This window comes from Eleutherodactylus coqui, chromosome 2 (genome assembly GCF_035609145.1).
Source record: "Eleutherodactylus coqui strain aEleCoq1 chromosome 2, aEleCoq1.hap1, whole genome shotgun sequence".
NCBI lineage: Eukaryota > Metazoa > Chordata > Amphibia > Anura > Eleutherodactylidae > Eleutherodactylus > Eleutherodactylus coqui.
The window spans coordinates 191,472,869-191,496,811 of NC_089838.1; the positions used below are offsets into that span (position 1 = coordinate 191,472,869).

At 47.9% G+C, this 23,943-nt stretch overlaps 1 protein-coding gene across 1 annotated transcript in view; it reads left to right on the forward strand.

The window, feature by feature from the left end:
- Positions 1 to 5,848: 5,848 nt before the first annotated feature.
- Positions 5,849 to 23,943, forward strand: part of GDI2 (GDP dissociation inhibitor 2) — a 29,154-nt gene continuing 11,059 nt past the window's right edge. The window contains exons 1-4 of the mRNA XM_066592122.1: positions 5,849 to 6,027; positions 18,046 to 18,153; positions 18,257 to 18,356; positions 18,896 to 19,030. Of these exons, the coding sequence (XP_066448219.1) occupies positions 5,983 to 6,027; positions 18,046 to 18,153; positions 18,257 to 18,356; positions 18,896 to 19,030 (388 nt within the window). The 5' untranslated portion in view covers positions 5,849 to 5,982. The remainder of the gene's footprint in view (positions 6,028 to 18,045; positions 18,154 to 18,256; positions 18,357 to 18,895; positions 19,031 to 23,943) is intronic.

Here is a 23,943-nt window from a genome sequence, read left to right on the forward strand (position 1 = left end):
ATACTTACTAAAACATTTGTGTGTCCAGTTTTAGCTTCGTTCTCAGAATAGAGTTTCTGTAGTCACAGCAATTCCACTTCTATCTCGTTACATAATTGTGCATTTTGCGTATTATGGAATCGGTGTGGGCCCAAGCTGGTGGTAAATTTAATAAACATTTCATAAATTTTGACTAAAACAATGACTGCCCTCAAGACTTGTTAAGGTATTGGGTGGCATTTTAGATAAATTTTCCACTATTGTTTGCCAACTTAACGTTATACAGTTGTTTTTAATTAGACTGGAGATGGAAGGGTCTGAACTAGAGATGAGCGAGTGTACTTGCTAAGGCAATTTACTCGAGCGAGTAGTGCCTTATGCGAGTACCTGCCCGCTCGTCTCAAGATTCGGGTGTCGGCGGGGGAGAGCGGTGAGTTGCGGAAGTGAGCAGGGGGGAGAGAGTGTGAGAGATCTCCCTCCCCGCTCTCCCCCACTGCTCCCCGCCCCCCTTGCCGGCACCCGAATCTTTAGAGACGAGCAAGCAGGTACTCGCATAAGGCACTACTCGCTCGAGTAGTTTGCCTTAGCGAGTTTGCTCGCTCATCTCTAGTCTGAACCCTTGTGCATCACATTTGGGACATTGTTCTACTATACAGATTGTCTTTTCTGAACAGAAGAAGGATCAGACCTTAGCACAAGTGGGGGAGGAGACATCTCTTTGGGAAATATTCGGGAATGTTCCTTTTACACTGTGCCTTCATTACAGCACCTCAGAGAGATTGCCCCTTAATCTTTCAGGAACAGAAAATGCAACAGAGGTCAAAATGGACCCCTACCCTCCACATTCTAAGTGCTTTTGAGTTCCTGGAAGGACAAGATGCTCTGTGCTGGGTCTGGAGGCTAGATTCGGGGGTCAGAGGCGTAACTTGAAGCTCCTGGGCCCCAATACAAAATCTGTAACAGGGCACCCAACTATAATGCTTTATTCATAATACTGGGCTTACTATATGGAGTGGAGAGGCCTTATGAGCCCCTAAGGCTCTTGGGTCCGGGTGCATCTGCATCCCCTAAAGTTATGCCAGTGCTGGAGGGAATCCATTTAAAACATAATCTAGATGTAGTCCTGCATTTACTGCAAAGAAGAGGTATAGACTTTTAGATTCTGAAAGCGAGGGCTGGTATGTTGGCAACCCTGAAGAGAGGGAAGATGTCTTCAAACTCTGAATGAGGAAGAAAATAAATATTATTTTGACCGTGATGATACGGACACCCTCCTAAAGGCGGTCAGAGCCACAATAAAAATGGAGGATACAAAACGGACTAAAGCCATCCGGGATCTTTAACAAACACTTATAGAGGGAATAAGATCCCTTCAAGATCGGGCAGTTACTGTTTTGGTACCCAAAGAGAATGGAAAGGGTCGTTATTTTGTTGCCTATTCCTATTCAAAAACTGAACAGGTCTTTCTGAACAATTGTAAACCTAAAGTACATTTGCATAGCTTAGCGGAAATTCAAGATGGACACTATAAAAACAGTGATTAGGAAGAAGGCCGTCATGACTATGCGAGATCTTAGAGATGCATATTATCATCTCCTTATTCATCCTTCCCATCAGAGGTTTCTGAGCTTCACTGTTAAAATAGGCAAAGCAGCCCACCATTTTCTAATTGTCACCTGTTTGGAATATGTTGTGCTCCCAGAATCTTCACAAAAATTATAATATAGGTTGTAGTTCACCACAGCCTCAAGGGAATCGCACTGGTCCCTTAGTAGGACGATTTTCTACTGATAGCTGTTAGGTGTCGCTCTGCTTTCCCAGTATAATGTGGCCTTGTACCTGTACTATCCTTCAGCATAGTGGGAATTAATCGTAGCCCAGCTGCAAGGTAATGAGCAATTGCTCTCCTATTTACTCAACCAGAGATGATCCTCCTTGCCTGAGCTTTGGTGTTTGTTTCTTGCTCCCAGCAAAGGTATTCTGCTTCTGATTTCTGTGCACTGACCCTTGGACTCGTTGTTTGGATTTGCTTGAACTCTGCCTGTCAGTGACCCTCCGACTTGTAACCCGCATCTCGATTGTACACCGCCAGCCCCAACATTGGACTGTATCCTGTCTGTGTCCTTTAGCCTAAAAGAATTAAGTAGGTCCGTACTACTCATCAGAAATATATCTCAACAGAAATATATAGGTGTACAATTTTGATCAAATTATATACCAAGAACCTAGCATTATTTAATGTGGTTACAGTATTGATTATAGGTATGTATACCTCTGATAGCAAATTTATTTTGCGTGCTGATGCCATTTTTGGTTTCTGCTTCTTGTGTGTGCTTTGGTCTGTCTCGTGGTGTGTTGTACCCGTGTTGCCGACCCCCATGGGTCAGTTGCCAACTACACCGGGACTATTCTAGGAGGTAGCAGCCTGTTCGGTTTCCTGCAGTGAAGGCCAGATCCCTGTACAGGGGTTAAAGGATAAATAGTGGGGAGCCGTCGGGATAATGCCCTTAAATCTTGCCCAAAGTCAAACAGGTTAGTTGGCACAGTGGGTCCACACACGCTGGTCGTAACATTAGCCAATTTAGCATCTGATCTTCTGAATCACATACAGATCACTTGCTCTCTTCTACAACAGTTAGGATAGATTCTCACTCTAGAAAATTCAAACCTAGAACCATCACAGACAGATTTTACTAGAGATACTCCTAAATTCAGAAATCCAATATTCCTTCCTACCTCCAGAAAAGAGACCTGTAATGCAGGGCAGAATAATATCCTTCCAGAACAAATAATCCTGCTCACTAAAAGAAGCTAGATCAGTTTTGGGCCCAATGCCATATTGCATATCTGCAATACCCTGGAGTCAACTACAGAGTTTTACAAAAGCTGATTCTGAGATCCTGAAACAGACTGACACTTCCGCTGGATTGGAATTTAAAATTAACAGAAGTGAAAATTTTCTCTATCTCGGTAGCCAAAAAAATGAAATCTCAGTTGAAAAGTGGCTTGGCATCAGATTCCCAAAAATTACAGTAAAAACGGATGCAAGTGCCCTAGGCTGGGGAGCCAAATAAAAAATTCTGGTCACAACATATCAACGAGCAAGTCTGAATCTATCTGGACAACATCACTCATCACAATATGTTACAGGAGCTGTTTTGCTAAATTCTGTCTTAGGCAGAAAGAAACGCTCCTTCTCTCAATGCCATTCACTTAAAAAGATCAGAAAATCAGGTAGCGGACTAAGTAGCAAACGTCTGAATCCAGGAGGGTGGCCTTTAAGCAAACAGGCTTTCACTCTCGTACAAGACAAATGGGGTACACCATGCATATGTTAGTACAATGGAGCAATACAGGTATCTTCCTGCATGGCTCTGCTGCCGGACGAGGGCCGACACATGTACGGACATGTATATATGTATGTATGGACATGTACATACACATATACAGTACTAGCTGATATACCCAGCTTCGCCCGAGTTAATTTGGTACTGGTGTTTATCTGGTGTTCACACGGAAAATCTTATGAAGTCGTGGTTACTTTAGAGATGAGGAAAAAACATATGTTCACCATTTTGCATGGTTCTTGCGTTACCCAGAAAACACCACGTGGAGGCAACCATGCGACATTTCCTTTATATAAAATGACATCGGGAAGTGAGAGAATTAGATTCCGTACGTACAATTTGGATGCTAATTCTTTGGCGCTTACAATTGAATAATCGAGTTGGGACCCATTAACTTTTCCTATTTATGACATAATCAATGCTTGTGCCAAATTTCAAGTTTCTATGACATTGGGAAGTTGGAGAATTAGATTACGTACGTAAAATTTGGACGCTAGTTCTTTTGCGCTAGAATTAAATAATCGAGTTGGGACCCATTTACTTTTCCTATTTTGGACATAATCTATGCTTTGCCACATTTCATGTTTCTACGACATTGGGAAGTTGGAGAATTAGTGGCGAGTCAGTGAGTGAGTTAGTCAGTGAGGGCTTTCGTGTATATATATATATATATATATATATGCGCCATGGAGCACTCCACTGTTGGAGGCGTTCTAGCACATGTACTGCCTGTCAGATGTCCGCAAGCTGTTATCTCAGAGGCTCACCGGCACAATGACGTAATGCATTATGTCATCGCGCAGGCAGTGTATTCTCGCAGCACAACGCTATAAATTCTCGTGCTGCCCTTTCAAATTTTTGAAGGGAAAGCTGGAAAGTGTTAGTAATGAGGATATTCAAAGGTGGATTATGGAAAAGAGTGATGGTGAAGGTGATTCCACCGATGAAAGGGACCATAAAATGTTCCTGCTTTTAGTGATAGTGCTTCCAGTGATTCTGAAAGTAGTGAAGAAGAAAGGGGCAATAATTTGCTGCCTGTTACAGGGAGCTGGAAGGAATCTTGTGATGGTGATGGGAATCTTATACAGCTCCTGTACACGGTGACACACCAGGGATTCACCTTCCAAGAAACTGTTCGCCCGAAAACGGGGAGAGAATAGTTCTGGTTTTTCGCTGATGAACTTTTTGGCAAAATTGTGGCAGCAACAAATCTGTATGCAGAAGAAATCCAAAAGTTGGCTCCACCACCAAAATATGCAATGTGGCACTCCTGGAAGGAGGCTTCACCCAAGAAATGAAGACGTTCTTTGGAATCATAATGAAGATGGCTCTGAAACTGAAGCCGCAATTAGTGGATCACTTTACCGACGATTGGTTAGACCAAACCCCATTCTTCAAGGATGTTTTCTCCAGCCTCAGTTTTGTGCAAATATTTTGGATGCTGCATTTAGTTCCTCCTGACGCTGCGCGAGGTAGTGCGTGTACCCGAGGGGGCGAGGTGAAGAACTATATGTACCTGGAAAACCGTGGCTATAGATGAGAGCACGGTAGGCTTCAAAAGGAAGGGCTGAGTTCAAGTACTACAAACCAAAGAAGCCTATAAAGTGGGGCCTACACATTTTTTGCTGGAAACCAGTGATGTAAGGGTTAATTCAGTGATGTAAATAAGCCCCTACACCCAGGGGCGTAACTATAGAAGATGCAGGGCATGCGGTTGCACCCGGGCCCAGGAGCCTTAGGGGGCCCATAAGGCCTCTCTTCTCCATATAGGGAGCCCAGTACTATGAGTAAAGCATTATAGTTGGGGGCCCTGTTACAGGTTTTGCATTGGGGCCCAGGAGCTCCACGTTATGTCTCTACTTACAACCGTTCCTCAATAGTAATTCTTGGGAGTTTCGGAGAGCTGATTGACAACCAATATGGCGGACATTACAGCTTCTTCAAGATTTGTCTGCTTTCTTAAACGGGTACAGTGCCTGCTGCTGCGCTGCTTGCAAATATACAATCAGAATTGTAAAAGACCTAAGTCACCACTAGAGGGAGCCTCATAGTAGGCCATACTGTAGGGGCACTCAACTGGCGGACTCTCTCTCTCTCTCTTCCCCCTCATTAAGCAGAAAACCCCACAGCTCTGTAGATGGGAGACTAATGGGCGAGTTAGTTGTATTATAGGGCTACAGTAGGAAGACGAAAATAGCCCCATCCGTATTTGGTCGTGCCTGATTTATCCCTCATCCCCGGGTTGGCCAGGCTTCCCCCTGACGGCAGCGCCAGGTACAGCAGCTCTCCGCTGACTGCCCAGCCCGGGCTCACACACACCGACAAGCTCCGCCTTTCTACAACGTGTACAGCTCTTATCTTGAGGTGCTTTAGTCACGTGGCGAAGCCCCGCCCTAATTCATCCTGCAACCAATCCATTCACAGGGCGGTTGACGTCTCCGGAAGTGACTGGTCTCTCTCGGCCGCCCCAGGACTCCCCTCCTATCTGCGTTCTGATTGGCTGCCGAGTGACGTCCGATCGCGCGCAGGGAGTGTCTTTCCGTGCGCGCTCCGCCGCTCCTCGTTGCCTGCGCTTCCGTATCCGCCATAAGCGCAATCTGTGAGCGCGCCCCCGCCTGTTCTCCGCTGACACCCGAGGCACCCGAAGCCGAGCGCCATGAATGAGGAGTACGACGTTATCGTGCTGGGAACCGGCCTGACGGTGAGGATGTGCTGAGTGCTGCGCCGCCGCCACACCCCCTCCTGTGGCCTCCAACTTCCTGGGGAGACTTCCCTCCGCAGGCCTGGAGCCCGTGCCCGGCTGCTGACCCGTCCCGGCCCGTATACATGTATGCAGTGTTAGCAGTGCTTGCAGTGTGCTGGACATCTGCCCCCTTGTACCTCCCCTGTACCCACAGACCGTGTGGAGGCCGGAGTGCGTCCGCTGCCCGCTGGGATACATCCGGGTACTTTTTTGTCTGCGGTACAGAATGGCGCATCTGGAAAAAATCCGGTGGAATCGGTTTACCGTGATGAAGGGCTGCCCCCGCCCGTACGATGTCCTCCGCAGGGCGGCCGGGAGCGACTCGGTGAAAGCAGCTTAGTGTAATCTCGTAGAGCAGGTCGCACGGCGCGTCCCCTCATACGGCGGCCGGGGTGCCCCGCCATCTTGGTGTGTTGTGGGGTGGCTGCTCCCACCTGTGCAGGACCGGTCGGCCCGTCACCCCGGATCTGACAGTAGGCTCTCCTGTACGTTTCGTCCCTTGCGGCTCCATCCTAGCGGTAGTCTTCATGCAGCCTTACGCCGCCTGCCCACGGGCGGGCCGGACCCCGCATGCAGGATCTGACCCGGTGCCCGGCAGGAGACCCCAGCTCACCTCTCTGGTGTCTTCTCCGCTGCGGATGCGTTGGCCAGTGTGCTGGCACACATGGGCAGTAGAGATGACACTGCTCCCGCGACCATTCTGCAAAATGGCTGCTGGACGGGCGGCTTCAATTGACTTCAGTGGAAGGCATGCCGCGATTTCTTCCCCGCGAGCGGAATATCTCACTCTATTTCTGCTTGTGGGCAGTAAGTCGTGTATCACCATGCCAGGCTATGGCTGGATTTGCTCCAGATTCTGCAGTGCAGACCCGCTGGCGTGCAGGCCGCCTTATTTATAGCGCTCTGTGATTGTGACCATTGTGGAAAGCGGCGCTGCGAACCGGACCCAGAGCTGTTCCTTGTAGTCTGAAGCAGAAACTCCTCTGTCGACTGCTCTACAAGGTTTCCATTTTGTTTGGAGTACAAATTGGGGTTGACTATGCTGATCCAATACGACAACAGATGGAAACCTTGTAGATGGGACACCAGAGAAGTGTCTGTCTCAGAAGTCAATGGTTCAGTTTCGGGGTTTCATTCATAGCTGTCATTTTGCACAATGTGTGTGAGCAACAACATGGGAGCTTATGGCAGATTGGTACGGAGTGTCGCACAAGCCAAGCCTGTGCGTGTAATATGCTGTAATACTATGCCCATGGGATAGAACAGTGCCAGGCCTGCCGCTCTTCTGTTGCGTGTAGTACACTGACAGAAGCTACGGCACGGGGACCAATCGGGTACATTTTTGCAAGGCCTAATTTTGGGCATTTTTTCCCCATCAATCTCACTTTGGGCAAGACTCTGCTGTCATTTCCACCATAACACACAGTTCTAGCGGAAGTCCTACACCAGGGTTTACCTGTGTAGGTGTCAGATGGGGTGCAGCAGATGGATGAAGTCTGTGTGCCTACACTTGGTGTATCCGTCTCCAGCGGCACTTCTGCCAGAACAGCCCCGCAGTGTGCCGAGGCTAGAGTAGTTGTGTAGCTTGTCCCCACCTACACATGTCCCCCGCTCTGGCGTACTGTATGCACAGCTATGTGTCGGGCTGCAGTGTCACTCCCTACTGGCTTAGAGTCCTTTCACACGGGACGAGCTGTTGGGCACAGATGCCGGACAGCTTGCCCCAACGGTAATCAGTGCTGTGCTCTTACACAGGAATGAGCATCGCTGATGAATGCAGGTGGAGCGGGTTGGGGATTGGTCCGGCCCACCTCCATTCACAGTAAACAGGCAGTCATCCAGAAGTGAACAACTGCCTGTTTACACGGGCCGATCCATTGTTCAGTATTCTGCATGTAGAAACCGAACCACTAATAAGTGACTGAATCTCGTTCAGGGTTCGGTCGGGGCGGGCGCTTATACTGAGTGATCATTCATATTCCCACTGGATGTGAGAATATGAATGATTTATCAGCCCATGTAAGAGGGCCCTAACCTACAGCTTCCAGCATGCACAGAGCTTGCTTACCACCCTGCACTGTAGCTCCGCCCACTGCTCACAGGTCCTACAACTTACCGGCACCAACCTCCCTCTCACTGACTGCCGGAGAGCTGTTGGAGCAGACAGATAGGAGCTGCCAGCACTCACCTGCAGAGGCATATTAACATCTTCTGCAACAATCAGCAATTCCAGCAACCTGATTGGTTGTTTGGGTTGGTTTCCAGCAACCTGATTGGCCGATTCACAATTCCAGCAATATGATTGGTGATTGTTGCAGAAGTGCGGAAGATGATGTTAATATGCCCTGCAGATGGGCCATACAGCACAGTGCTTCCTGTCCTCCCATCATGCACTGCGAACAGGATGTTGGAGGCTATGTAGACAAGATGTCAGAGGAAGTGGAGATATTTTTCAGGCAGAGGGTCACGTGACCGAAAATGAAGAAAGTAGCTAGACCCGGTACAGTGATGTATTGTGATGATGTACACTAGATTTTAAAATGTTAGTCTGTCAGAAATCCCCCTTTAAGGGACATGCTGCATGACCTCTCAGAAAGGATGGCAGCTGCGGCAGCTCTTGGTGATGGTGGACACTGTGCATATCATCCTCGCTCATAGCGAGCCTCCTAACAGACTGTGAACCTGTGGGGGGTAAGCTAGAGGACGTTCACTGCGGAGTCTCTTCCAGCTCTTCTCGGTGCCCCACAGCAGTAACCTCCTCATGATCGCCCATAGGCAGCTGTGATTGACTGCTGCCATGGACGGGGTCGGAGATCACCCCATAGTTTCCATCAGTCGCTCTATGGAAGGGGCAGAGCTCTGTCATGCTTGTAGTTTGGGAGTCTAGTCACCCGCTTTCACACACCACATACTAGTTGCAGAATTTTGGGATTCCACAAGTACAGTGTTGGTGGGCCCATGCACTAACAGTAGGGTCACGTCATGTTACGGACTTTCACATCCATAGCCTGTTCTTCCTGCGGCGGCGCAGATTTCATTCATTTCAATGTAATGCCTGGAATCCCCGACCAAATCTGCAGATGTCTTGTGGGGGAATGCTGCGCTCATGTCCAACGTGTGTGAAGCCAGCCTTGTGAAGTGCCCGCCTGTCCTAGTGGGAATACCAGAACTAGGTCCTTTACCAAATTTGTACTTGTATTGTGTGCTGCAGACTTGGGTGTAGCGGCCTCGCCCCGTGTTTATGACCTGTCTTCTAGCTTTAAGTACGGGTAAATGCACACGGGCGGAAATTTTGCAGCGGGATTTCCCACAGAATTTCCGCCCGTGCCCGCTGCCATAGGATTGCATTAGATGATGCAATCCTATGCATGCAGCTGCGATTTGACCGCGTGACAACTTGTGTGGTAAGCTAATCGCGGCATATTCTATTTCTGTGTGAGCCCCGCAGAGGCCCAGACAGGAACGTCACCACTGACGCGCCGGCTCTGCTCTGCGCATGTGCCGACTTGGCGACAGCCGGCACATAGCAGAGAGCGACGCCGGGAGGAGGTGAGCCGCGGGTGACTACAGGGGCACGGCGAGAATTCTCTCAGCGGGATCTGACCCGCTCGTCTGCTTGAGGCCTATAACCTATGAAAAGCTACTGCTGTGCTGGTGCTTACTCATAAGGCCTCCCTCACGCAGGCGTTGCTGAAAGCGCCACAATTTAAATTGCAGCGCTTTGCCCCGTTTTATTTTCGTTTTCAGCTGCAGCATCATCATTGAGTGCTAAATGGCCAAAAAATAGAACAGACTGCGCTCGCAAATTACGGCGCTGAAAAGTGCGCCGTGTGAGAGAGGCTCCATTGAAAACAATGGGTGCCTCTGACAGCGAGGCCTAAGTACTCGACCATCTTGGCTAGTCCCAGTGTAGTTTTCATATATTACCAACTTGACTGCTTTACGGGCATGGAGTGACGTACAGAGGTCTGTCTGTGGTGTGCGGGCACGGGGTGACGTGCGGAGGTCTGTCTGTAGCGTACTGGGTGACGTGCGGAGGTCTGTCTGTGGCGTGTGGGCATGGGGTGAGGTACGGAGGTCTGTCTGGGGCATGCGGGTATGAGCTGATGTACAGAAGTCTGTGTAGCGTGCGGGCACGGGCTGACGTACAGTGGTCTGTGGCGTGCGGGCACGGGCTGACGTACAGTGGTCTGTGGCGTGCGGGCACGGGCTGACGTACAGTGGTCTGTGGCGTGCGGGCACGGGCTGACGTACAGTGGTCTGTGGCGTGCGGGCACGGGCTGACGTACAGTGGTCTGTGGCGTGCGGGCACGGGCTGACGTACAGTGGTCTGTGGCGTGCGGGCACGGGCTGACGTACAGTGGTCTGTGGCGTGCGGGCACGGGCTGACGTACAGTGGTCTGTGGCGTGCGGGCACGGGCTGACGTACAGTGGTCTGTGGCGTGCGGGCACGGGCTGACGTACAGTGGTCTGTGGCGTGCGGGCACGGGCTGACGTACAGTGGTCTGTGGCGTGCGGGCACGGGCTGACGTACAGTGGTCTGTGGCGTGCGGGCACGGGCTGACGTACAGTGGTCTGTGGCGTGCGGGCACGGGCTGACGTACAGTGGTCTGTGGCGTGCGGGCACGGGCTGACGTACAGTGGTCTGTGGCGTGCGGGCACGGGCTGACGTACAGTGGTCTGTGGCGTGCGGGCACGGGCTGACGTACAGTGGTCTGTGGCGTGCGGGCACGGGCTGACGTACAGTGGTCTGTGGCGTGCGGGCACGGGCTGACGTACAGTGGTCTGTGGCGTGCGGGCACGGGCTGACGTACAGTGGTCTGTGGCGTGCGGGCACGGGCTGACGTACAGTGGTCTGTGGCGTGCGGGCACGGGCTGACGTACAGTGGTCTGTGGCGTGCGGGCACGGGCTGACGTACAGTGGTCTGTGGCGTGCGGGCACGGGCTGACGTACAGTGGTCTGTGGCGTGCGGGCACGGGCTGACGTACAGTGGTCTGTGGCGTGCGGGCACGGGCTGACGTACAGTGGTCTGTGGCGTGCGGGCACGGGCTGACGTACAGTGGTCTGTGGCGTGCGGGCACGGGCTGACGTACAGTGGTCTGTGGCGTGCGGGCACGGGCTGACGTACAGTGGTCTGTGGCGTGCGGGCACGGGCTGACGTACAGTGGTCTGTGGCGTGCGGGCACGGGCTGACGTACAGTGGTCTGTGGCGTGCGGGCACGGGCTGACGTACAGTGGTCTGTGGCGTGCGGGCACGGGCTGACGTACAGTGGTCTGTGGCGTGCGGGCACGGGCTGACGTACAGTGGTCTGTGGCGTGCGGGCACGGGCTGACGTACAGTGGTCTGTGGCGTGCGGGCACGGGCTGACGTACAGTGGTCTGTGGCGTGCGGGCACGGGCTGACGTACAGTGGTCTGGGGCGTGCGGGCACGGGCTGACGTACAGTGGTCTGGGGCGTGCGGGCACGGGCTGACGTACAGTGGTCTGGGGCGTGCGGGCACGGGCTGACGTACAGTGGTCTGGGGCGTGCGGGCACGGGCTGACGTACAGTGGTCTGTGGCGTGCGGGCACGGGCTGACGTACAGTGGTCTGTGGCGTGCGGGCACGGGCTGACGTACAGTGGTCTGTGGCGTGCGGGCACGGGCTGACGTACAGTGGTCTGTGGCGTGCGGGCACGGGCTGACGTACAGTGGTCTGTGGCGTGCGGGCACGGGCTGACGTACAGTGGTCTGTGGCGTGCGGGCACGGGCTGACGTACCGTGGTCTGTCTGTGGCGTGCGGGCACGGGCTGACGTACCGAGGTCTGTCTGTGGCGTGCGGGCACGGGCTGACGTACCGAGGTCTGTCTGTGGCGTGCGGGCACGGGCTGACGTACCGAGGTCTGTCTGTGGCGTGCGGGCACGGGCTGACGTACAGAGAGCTGTCTGTCTGCTGTAGACCAGTGGCTTAGTCCTAATCGCTGAGCTGGAGATTAGGAGAATCCCCGTACCTGGCGGAGTGTGACAACACATGACATCTCCGGACCTTTGCACCCTCCTGCCATAGCCTGCACAGTGCAGGAATACACAGGGTGGCAGGCTACATTAAGCACACGGCTTCCTGGGACTTGTTCACGGCTCTTCAGTGTTTGTCGTCTTCTCTTTGTTCTCACATATTGCATACAGTAATGCAGGAATATATGTTTAGGTGTCAGCTAACACCCTAGTTGTGACCTATAAGGTGGAGACTGATTCATGCCGCTGGCACCTTCCCAACTCCTATGTGCTGCCTGTATAATCCGTGTTCCTGTCTATAGCTCACCTGTCCCCGTCATTGCACCTAAATAGGGCCTTTTTTGTCTGGTGTCTCGGGACCCGTATGTTATATGCTGTGCAGGCTGATGTAGACGGGGTGCGCTCCGTCCCCAGTGCACACCATATTCCCATCACACACCCTTCTTGTGATAAGGGATATATATATATATATATATATATATATATATATATATATATATATATATATATATATATATATATATATATATATATATATATATATACCCCGTGACTAGCCAATGGTCTCAATGGAGCTGAACCTAAAAGAATTGTCTAGGATACATGAAGATTGGCGGAGCCTATATTCCCCACTAGACGGCTGTAACTTGTGATTGTTCTGTTACTTCCCTTCAATGTAAGTGACTTCTGTAACGGGCTCCACAATGTGCTGATGGGTTAGTGGGGAATATAGATTGCGCCCACATGGGGCCAAGGACCAATCTGCCAGCAGCGCTGTGGTCTATGTTGGTCCCTTCTTGCTGCTCGTCACACATTACATGCTAATTAGAAGAAACTAGTCTTCATCTGAGTTGAATGATATATTCCTGTTGTGCCGTGTACACGGTGTGCGCAACATATTTAGTTTGGCTTGCATGATATCAGTTTTCATAGGGTTTTGGTGGTAAACACACATGGTAATGGGACAAATATGTAATTAAACAAGCCAACAAAGTGCCTTGACAAACAAAATTCCAAATGGTATGCGGTCAATTGGAAGCCTAATTACAGGGAGCCTGCCAAGTGTTCATGCCGTCCTCAGGGCAGCATACAATAGTGACGGATCTGCTGATTTCAGCGGTCTGTCACTTGTGGGGTAGTGTGCTTTTTAAAGGTTAGGGGTTAACTTGCTGATTGGTGGGAGTCTCAACAGCTAATCTCAAGAACAGTGTCCCTCGTCGTTCTCACGGCGGGGGTACTCCACCCTCCGGAGGCAGGAGACTGAATGAAGCACAGATCGTGCATGCGCGCCAGTGGTTCATTCACTTTCAGTAGACTGTCGAGTACCCAAGCGGTGCACCCACTTGGGTATTTCCATCACTCCCATCGCAATGAATGGGACACTTATCGCGCATGGTCAGTCAGCGCTCCATTCCGAGTGATGTCACTACGGGGGGGGGGGGGGGGGAGCGGAACACATTAGTCCTGTTCTCCAGATTGACAGGAGTCTCAGCAGTGAGACCCCCACCGATCAACAAGTTATCTTCTGGCCTGTCTTTTGGTGCTAAACCTTTCTCATGCAGGTACTCGATTACTGCTCAGTGTTTGATAAATATGAAACGTTTCAGACATTCCAACTTTTAGTTTTCTGTGAAAATAAGAAAAAGACCCAACTTTCCAGAAGATACTCTATAGTATATATCTATACTCTATATTTACTTCCTCAAGAACAAAATTACGACATGGGGAAGCGAAGAACTTTTGGGACAACCCTCGTAGTGCCTAGGATAAAAAGAAATGCTCAAAAGGTTGTATGCACCCCAGAAAAGTTACTATATTAAAAGGCAACTTCAAACCTCCACATCATAGAAGAATTTGGGAGTGCAAGTTTAAAACCATCTTTGACACTCAAGACAGGCGAGGCATCAACATCTCAAAAGATTTCATGCTACAGTAATGCCCAATGCCCACAGGCGGGTTTACTTTGTGGGAGATCCGCAAATCAAGCCGCCTATAGGGAAGCATGGGCGCCTGCAAATTAATTAAAGCATGTAGGCTTGTTTTGCGGACCTTTTGGTCTGGAAAACAAATTGCAGCATGCCCCATTTCTTTGTGGTCCCCGCACAGCTGCTTCAATTGAAGTAATGGAAGCAGTCTGATCTGTAACCTGTCTGGACACTACGGACAGGCCGCGGATCCCACGGGAAAGCAGATTAAAAAATAATCTGTACTGCGCATGTCCGATGGCGAGTTGTGTGGACCATCCGCAGTACAGATGTTCCAGCAGAAGAAAGGTCCCTGCGGACGCTTACGCTTGCCTGCACAGGTACGCAGGATCCTCTGCTGCGGGCAGGGTGAGATTCTGCTGCGAACTCCCACCCGTGGACTTGAGGCCTAAAGAATATGAGAAAGCTATAGCAAAGATAATACGCTGGCCTGGTGACTCCCTAACACTAATTTAGGGACAATAAAACTTTCACATCCTTATCAGTGGACTAATTAAGTATTTGCTCTACTCATAGTGTTCTAGTATTGTTTTAAGTGTAAAGTAATCTGTCTCTCTTCAGATCTATTTCATTAACCCTTTCCAAACCAATTTATATTCTGGTTTTCCTAAGGGGCTTACGCTTTTTCTGCCGTTATACAACGGCGCTATCTGCTGGCTAAAGTCAGTACTGCATGAGGTGACACATTGGATAGGCTCCAACAGCAGAGAGGCTGGCTATATACAGTAAGAGAACCCGGACGGACGTCTTCCAACATCGGAGCTGTACAGCCTTAAATCATAATGTCTTCAGAGGTCAGACAGTGGATTGGAAAGGGTTAAGGGCTTATTCACACGTCCGTATATCGGCCGGGTTTTCACACCTGGACGATATGAGGTGTCCCTTTATGTAGGGGTAGGAGGCGGGCCAGGCTGGCAGCAGTGTACTGAGCTCCCACCCCTCCTCCCCTTGTCACTATTTGCAATGGGAGGGGGCGGAACTTATCTCCGCCCCTGCACCGCCCTCCCATTGCAAACAGTGGAGAGGGGGCTGGAGCTCAGTGCACTGCGCCCGGCCCGCCTTCTCCCCATGAAGAAAGGGACACTGTATATCGTCCAGGTGTGAAAACCCGGCCGATATACGTATGTGTGAATAAGCCCTAAGCCTTAGGAAGAACCATAATCTGGTTGGAAAGCTCACTAGAACATCATGTATTTTTGTTAGTTATTAAAAGGTATCATATCTAGAAGATTACGTGGTTTCTCTTAGGAACAGTCACATTTTGTTCTACTGGCTAACGCCGTACCAAACTTTTTTTTTTTTTTAAACTACAGGTCACCCTGCAAAGAATAAGCTCTCAAGCAACCCCATTGACAAAAAAAATAGTGGGGGATCAAAAGATGGTGACAGAATACAAATTTGTCAAGTTTTTTTGTTTCCTTTATAAGAAGTCCTACTTTAACCCTTTCCAATCCACTGTGACGTCTGAAGACATTATGATTTAAGGCTGTACAGCTCTGATGTTGTAAGACCTCCATTGGGGTTCCCTTACTGTATATTGCCAGCCTCTCTGTTGTCTGAGCCTATCCAATGTGTCACCTCATGCAGTACTGGCTCTAGCCAGCAGATAGCACTGTTGTATAATGGCAGAAAGAGAGTAAGCCCCCTAGGAAAACCAGGATACAAAATTGGATTGGAAAGGGTTAAACTATGTAAATATAGTATCTCCATATTCGTACTGACCAACAGAATAAAGATGGCATTGTTTTTACTGCATCGTGAATGCTGTAAATACCAGGCCCCTCCAAAAAGGGCACAATTGCATTTTTCATTTTGCTCTACTTAGGCATTTAAGTTTTCCAGTACATCCTTTAGTACTTTAAATGGTATCTTTTTGAACAATACAACTTTTCCAGTAAAAAAAAAATAATTGTAGTGACTAGAAAAATAGTTATGATTTTTCTGAAAGTGAAGAGGAAAAGCTAAAATGAAAAAACAAAAATGGCCGCAGTGGAAGGGGTTAAACTTCATTACTACTAAGCCTTTGTGTGTGAACCTATAAATTCTCGCATCATAGAGCTCGCTGTAAAATACTTTCCCACCATAGACCAAGAAAGGCTGTATTCAGATGGCTGAGTGCGAATCGAACCGCCAAGTTCTAGGGCATAACTTGTATCAGATGGCACATGGGCAGACGTCTGGGCCGCGAACACTGCATGCCCGTGAATCGGACCAGAATTGGTCTCAGGATCTCCAGCATTCCCCCTGTCCTGCAGTTGTCTTCTGTAGGCTGTCCATCTTCCTGACCCCACAAGCAGGAATGTTGTGGGAAGATGAGTGTTTTGGTCATGAGACACAGGCACTATTAACAAGATGAAAAGAGCATTGTATTTCCATGTATGAAGTGAGGGCCAAGTGGACTGCACGGAAAAACCGCCTTCATGTGCTCCACAAAGGAACTGCTGGCAGATTGCTAGTGTATATACTCTAACTACGCTTTGTGTACAGCTGTAGGTTCTTGTCGTTGGCTGATTAGTCATTCACGACACTCGGAGACCTTTAGGGGTCCCTCTCTCCCTCCATGTTTTTCGGTTCTGCATTGCTTTCAGTTGTGTGGTATCCAGCTTTGACAGTAGTAAGATAGTAACATAGTAACATAGTTTGTAAGGCCGAATGAAGACATTGTCCATCTAGTCCAGCCTGTCTATCCTCCTGTGTTGTTGATCCAGAGGAAGGCAAAAAACCCCGAAGAGCAGAAGCCAATTAGCCCTTTTGTAGTCAATTGATTTTTAGTATGTATTTAGCTGATGGGTTAATTGGTTTTAGCATCTTTTTAGGGTGAGTTGTGGAACCTCCATCACGGACTTCTGATGTAATACCAGGTGAAATGGCACCGCAAGCCGCGCTATTTCATCCTGTAAATTCTGGCAAAATGCTGGACTGCTTTGTAGAAGTCAAACAGACGCCATTGTAGTTGAAGGCGGTCCGTTAAGCGCCGTATGATGGAACCCTTCGGCCAGGGAGGGCTTTTTGCCTGCACCTTGGACGGAGCAGAAGAACAGAACTCCTTAACGCAGATTTGACTGAGCCCTTCATTGAACACTCCTTAAGGGCTCCTTTGCACGGGCGTACATGCAATTTCGGACACTTCAGTGCAACATTTTTGCGCTATGAGTGAGCGTATTTTTTTGCATGTGTTGGCGTATTATACTGTACTTTTACATTTGCATGCGGGACACAAACAAGCCCCCAAATAAAGTGACTATTTAGCCTAATGAGTTCCATGTGTGTGTGTTCCAGCATAATTGTGCAGTGTTTCACATATTCCCTTGTGTATTGTGCCCCCACACTCCAACAGACCTCTATGGGGACCTTTGGTGTGCAGATGTGCACAAAAGTAGAGCATGCTGCGTTTTTGTTCTTCTTTACACGCACGAAATGCACACGCAAATTACATATATGTATACGAACCCATTAACATCAGTGAGTTCTATTCTCTGCCTATTGCGCAAACAAATCCGTTTGTGTGAAGGAGCCCTAAGAATAAGAGATCTGGACATGCGCAGAGCATCTCTAGTATAAGAGGGTTCACCTGACAAGGTGTGATATAATGGCTGGATACCTTGTATCATGTAGCGCCATCCATGATATACAAGTCCATTTCAAGCGAAGAAGGGTGGAGTCCACTAAGGAATGGTACAGGTGAAGTTACTCTTGAACCTCTGGGGTTGATGGGAAAATCGGCCAGACTCCTACCTTCATATCATGTAGTCCTTATCTTGTTGATAGACTATTTGTATATCCTGTTTGTATCCTCTGATCTTGTCTCCCTTGTTCATATCCCCTGATATTCTGTATGTATATCTACTGTTATCGCTTTAAGTAAACGTTCTTAATACTTGGCCTGTGTGTGCAACCCGATTTTCTTTCTCATCTTTTGAAACTCGCCATAAACCTCTCTGCTGACTTCCTTAGAAGATCGTTCTATCAGTAAGATGATTGTCCTTCTGTTTTGTAGGAATGTATCCTTTCAGGAATAATGTCGGTGAATGGGAAGAAGGTGCTGCACATGGATCGCAACTCTTACTACGGGGGAGAGAGTGCTTCCATCACACCCTTGGAAGATGTAAGAAACCATTTTACGTCTAACCTGTTGCTTATCTATACATCGCTTTGTGATACAACAGAGACACAGACCTATTTTCACTGTGTAATTTGTTGCCCTTTAGTTGTACAAAAGGTTTCACATGCCTGGAAGCCCCCCAGAGTGCATGGGACGTGGACGAGACTGGAATGTGGATCTGGTCCCCAAGTTCCTTATGGCTGATGGTAAGTTGATTATTAATGCTTCTCAGGAGTTCCATACTCCTTTACTTCTACATTACATAAGTTGTTATACAATAAGTGATTGAGCTATAAGACTAAAGGTCCATTTACACGCAAAGATGATCACTCAAAATTCTTTCGAACGATGGCATGTGAGCGAAAATCGTAGATTGTAAACACTGCCATCGTTCAGGCAGAGTGAGATAACTGGGACCACACGCTGTGTTCTGCAGGGAGTCTGAGATTACATTGCATTTTTCCAACAGCCCGTGCGAGAACAAAGCGGCTGTGTGCAGAGCTCGGACCACATGCTATGCTCTGCAAACAGCTCCCGGAGGCCCCTTTACACGAAAATGAAGACTATAAAGTGCTAATGGACATTAGTATCCATTAGCACTTTATGCAAAACAATCACTAAAACTGTCAATCTTTTAATCGTATGAAAGATTCTTTGCATGTAAATGGGCAGTTATTATTCTACCTTCTGCAAACGATTAGTCTGTAGAATCTTGCTTCACTTGATGTCCTATTTTGTTTTTCAGGCCAGTTGGTTAAGATGCTGGTTTTCACTGAAGTTACTCGTTATCTGGACTTCAAAGTAATAACTGGAAGTTTTGTATACAAAGCAGGAAAAATCTTCAAGGTTCCCTCTACAGAAGCAGAAGCACTAACATCCAGTGAGTAACTGAAACCTCTCAACCCACTTCCCAAACTTCACTAGAGCATGTGTTATCACAGTCTTGTCTTCAGGCTTCTCTTCAGAGTAATGAAATGTGGCACTGTTTTGGATATTCTCCTTATTCAGGATTTTATTCGAAGACATCCGATGCAAAAACAGCAGCTTGCACTGTGAAGAGTTGTAGAGTGTTTGGGTAGTCTGACATCTGCGCTGTAACTGCATAGTGCACTGGCTTACCTTGCAGACCTCCACCTTAATAAAGACTTTGGATATGGGCTGCAGGGGAAATGTCTTTCTGGTCTGTGTTGTTGGGGGTATAGAAGGTGGACATGGACCCCTCCTGCATGTGCTGAGCTAAATCCATTTTAGCTTGGTGTCCGTAGGAGACAGACCTTTTGTTCTGCAGGTCTTCTCTGCGTCTTGTTTTTTTCCTATGTTCCCCATCTAGCTGGACATCAGGGATGAGCCAACTTCCCTTATTGTCCCTAAGTGAGGAGGGCGAACAGTGCTGCATCAGTTAGTGGACCAGAGTAGCAATAACTACTTTGTATCCCACCAGCCATGGGGGTCATCTAAACTTTCACCACTAAGGGATTGTTGCTGAGCAGGTAACTGCTGGTACTTCGGGAGAGCCAAAGCAAGGAGGATGAGGGGAGTTATCCGGACTAAGTAAGTATAGTGCTCCAATGCTCAATCCTTAGGCCTAGTGCCCACGGCCGTGAGGGGCTCCGCAAGCGGAATTCCGCAGTGGAGCCCGTCATGGCGCCCCCTCCACCCAGAGACCCCATACTTCCGGGTCCGATGTCCCGCATAACGCTTCGGCGCGCATGCGCAATAGAGCGCTTGACACGCCGGCCGTGTCATGTGACACACCCACAGCGTCACATGGCCCGCAGGCTGTGTCATATGATAGCGTGACGGACCGCTTCCATTGACTGCAATGGAAGCCGTCCGCGCATACGCCCGCGGCAAATAGAACATGCCGCGGGTGAGGACGTGTGATTTCACGGTGCGGAATTCCGCAGTGGAATTCTGCGCCGTGAGCATTGCGCTATTAGGTTCAATGGAACCTAATAACTGCGGGGTAACGCTGCAGATTATCTTATTTGTTATTTTTTCGTACTCTTTTAAGGGTGTTATTCTATGTTGCCTAACTGTCCCTCTTGGGAATTTGGCTTTTTGAAAAACGTCTGGCGGAGTTCTTCAATGCAGTCAGTCTATGCACACGTTGTTAACTCATCACAGGTAGTCAGTATCATAATCACACTGTCCTGATGGGTACCGGGCAGCTATTTCATTTTAATACCCTGCCTCCAGCAAGCGAGCGCTGTGATTGGATCAAACGCCAGCCGCTCGGAGCCGGTGCTCGATGAACCAATCACAGCCATTCAGTGATGCAATTCATTAAATGGCTGTGAATGATTGACCTCCGGCTCTGATTTCTATTTCAACCCACCCCTTGAAAATTAGGGTAGGGCTTATCTTCGGGGAAACACTGTACTATATTCAATATTGTCAAAGGCTTAAAAGTAACACATAGAATCAAAAAACGAGTCTCTAAATAAACCAATTTCTATCTCAGAAGTAACTAAAGCCATCAGTGGCCTAAAAAACTACAAATCCCCTGGCCCAGATGGCCTATCGAACGAATATTATAAAAAATTTTACCCTTCCCTGGCCCCACACCGAACAGCCATCTTTAACGATTCAATGAATCAAGGAACGATGTCAGCAGAGATGCTACAATTATCACTATTCCCAAACCAGGAAAGGACACCTCTTGTTTAGCAAATTTCAGACCCATTTCCCTTTTAAACTCCGACGTAAAGATCTACTCAAAAATTTTGGCAACCAGGCTCTTGGAACTTCTCCCTTTGGTCATTCACAATGACCAGGTAGGTTTCACAAAAGGTAGAAATGCAACAGACGGCGCACGAAGAACCCAAAACCTGGTGGAATTAGCTAACTTAAGTCGAACGCCTTCTCTCCTCCTTTCCTTGGATGCGGAGAAGGCGTTTGACAGAGTCCATTGGGGGTTTGCTTTCGCTGTTCTACGAAAGTTCAGAGTTGGAGATAACTTTCTCCATGCGGTCCAGGCTCTCTACACTCAACCATCCGCCAGAGTACTAGTTGACGGTGCCCTGTCCACGCCATTTCCAACCACTAATGGAACCCGCCAGGGCTGTCTTCTGTCCCCTCTAATATTTACTATGATAATCGAACCCCTGGTGGAAATAAGGATGTCCCCAACAATTAAAGGCATCCCAGTTGGCATGAGGCAACATAAAATCAGCCTCTTCGCTGATGATGTGCTTATCACCCTGACAGATCCTTTGAACTCCCTGAGGAAGGTCCAGGAGTGCATTTCCCGGTTCAGCCAAGTCTCCTTCTATAAATTAAACTTGATCAAATCCCAGATTATGGGCTTCAATATAGACAAAAAATTGAAAGAAGACATTCAAAATGAGTTTTCTTTTCAGTGGAAATTGACAATCCCTTACTTAGGAATCAATCTATGCAGTACAGCGTCAGAGATTGTCCCACAGAATATGAACCCGCTCTTCTCTTCACTGAGAGGGGAGCTGGAGAAGCTGGGAAAAAAGGAACTCTCCTGGTTCGGTAGAATGGCCCTATATAAAATGCTCATCCTACCAAAAATCTTATACCTCTTTCGCACACTATCTCATCCAATCCCTCAAAACATAATCACTAATTTCCAAAGACAGTTGCTTAATTTCATCTGGAACAACAAGAGGCCTAGAATAGCCGCCTCCATCCTATATCTCAACAGAAAACGCGGCGGACTAGGAGTACCTAATCTCCAAGCATATTACAATTCAACCATCTTAGGCCAGTCAGCCAACTGGCTAAAAGACTCAACTCCCACCATGGTGTCATTTGGAAAGACATAGAAATCAAAATAAATCACTGGGCTCGCTTATTAAGGCCTCAATACTAGGCATTTTCAATCCAGAGACTCCTCTTCTCCTCCCAATACAAAATCTCTCACCTCTAATGCCAACTACCATCCATTGCTGGAATCTCCTAGCGTTCAAGTTTGACCATGTCGCTAAAGGCCCACCTACAAATCTCCCCTTGGAGATTCTAACCTACTTCATTCAAGATCTAAACTTAGGGGAATGGCACAGATGCGGAATCAAATCCATATCTGTCCTCCTAGAAAAGGGAAAACCCCTTACTTTCCCAACTATCAAATCCAAAGAAACTTTCTCTTACCTGAAGATAGCCTCTCTTCTCAACAGTGCACATTTGGGGAAATGTTCTTTACCAAACGATTTAGAAAACTTACTCCACAAATGCACGAACTCCCAGGGCTCCATGACAAGAGTTTTTTATGATGTCATTGTGGGCAACACAAATGACACGAAAAGAATCCATCTGCTAAACTGGGAACGTGATCTCCAGAAAAAATTCAAAATTACTCAATGGTTGAAAGCATTTGAAAGAGCAAATAAAGCAACCATTTCAGCCGGACTGCTTCAGACACACTACAAAGTGCTATCTAGGTGGTATTACATCCCCACTAAACTAGCCAAATGCTTTCCAAACACAGAGAATGCTGGAGAAATTGTGGCTTCGAAGGCTCCCTTTACCATATATTTTGGAGCTGTCCCGTGGTCCAGAAAGTTTGGAGAGAGGTGTTTGACGCCATTCGATCCATTACCGGAGTGAGCCGTGCAAAAACTCCTCAACTTGCCCTCCTGGAGAGCAAATCACTTCCAGCAGACAAAAGGACTTGGATTTGCCACTTTCTTCTCGCGGCTAAAAATATTATAGCAAGAAATTGGAGACTTACTTCCCCGCCTGTTTTGAAGGATTTACTGGACATGATAACTGACCACCATTGCTTTGAAAAAATATATGCAAAGAATAACAATTCTTTCAAAATGTAATCGCATATGGAAACCATGGCAGCAATATGAGTTACAATGTTTGTTTTAATTTTACTCTGTACACACACCTGACTGAACACTTCACTTCTTTTAACTACAATAACACCATACATCTCCCACAACACTCAAATCAATCTCATACTCAATCACTTTTGACACACTTCAAAACAATGTTGTTTGTATTTGCTCAACCTTACACCTATAGTTCCAATTTCACTCTGTACTCACACAGGCTCAACACTTCACCTCTTTTTACTAAAACAGCACCAAACCTCACTCACAAATCTAATACACACTACAATTGAGTTCTTCATCGAACTACTTAGATTCCACATCAAAACAACATTGTGTTCGTATTGCAACCTACTCTTACTCTGGTTATTGTACCCATTACAGATCAACCGTGTATATATGTATATTTTAAAATGTTCAATAAAGAAGTATTTGAAAAAAAAAAAAAAGTAACACAGGTGCAATGTTTTCGAAAGAATCACAGAAAATTTGGTTAAACACGACCTTAAGACTCTACCTGCATTATGTTGACATCCAGGTTTATCATATTGGATACATATGCTCAAGACTTCTTTCAAAAGGGAAAAAAAGATAAAAAAAAACTCAGTTCTAAGACCATGTTGACATCTGCTTCCCCAGCGGCCTTTCACTGACTCGGGTGCTTTTGGTGGGAAAGGTGCAACAGACACCTAGGCGGAACACAGTGAATTCCTTTATATGTTTGTGGGATTCGCCAGATCCTGGTGGTGGTGATCACTGGATCCACCACAACACACATGCGAGTAAACAGTCGTTTACTTCAGAACCACGCATGGTCTTTTCTTCTTCCTCTCTAACCCTTTTGATTAGACCCTTTCACCATTTGGATTACTATGCTTTAAACCTTTTTATTTTTTCTGTCCAAAGTGATCTTGCTGGTAACGTCTTGGTGACCTCTCCATTTTAGCGACTTGTATGTACCAAGGTACAACATGATTCTTCTTGT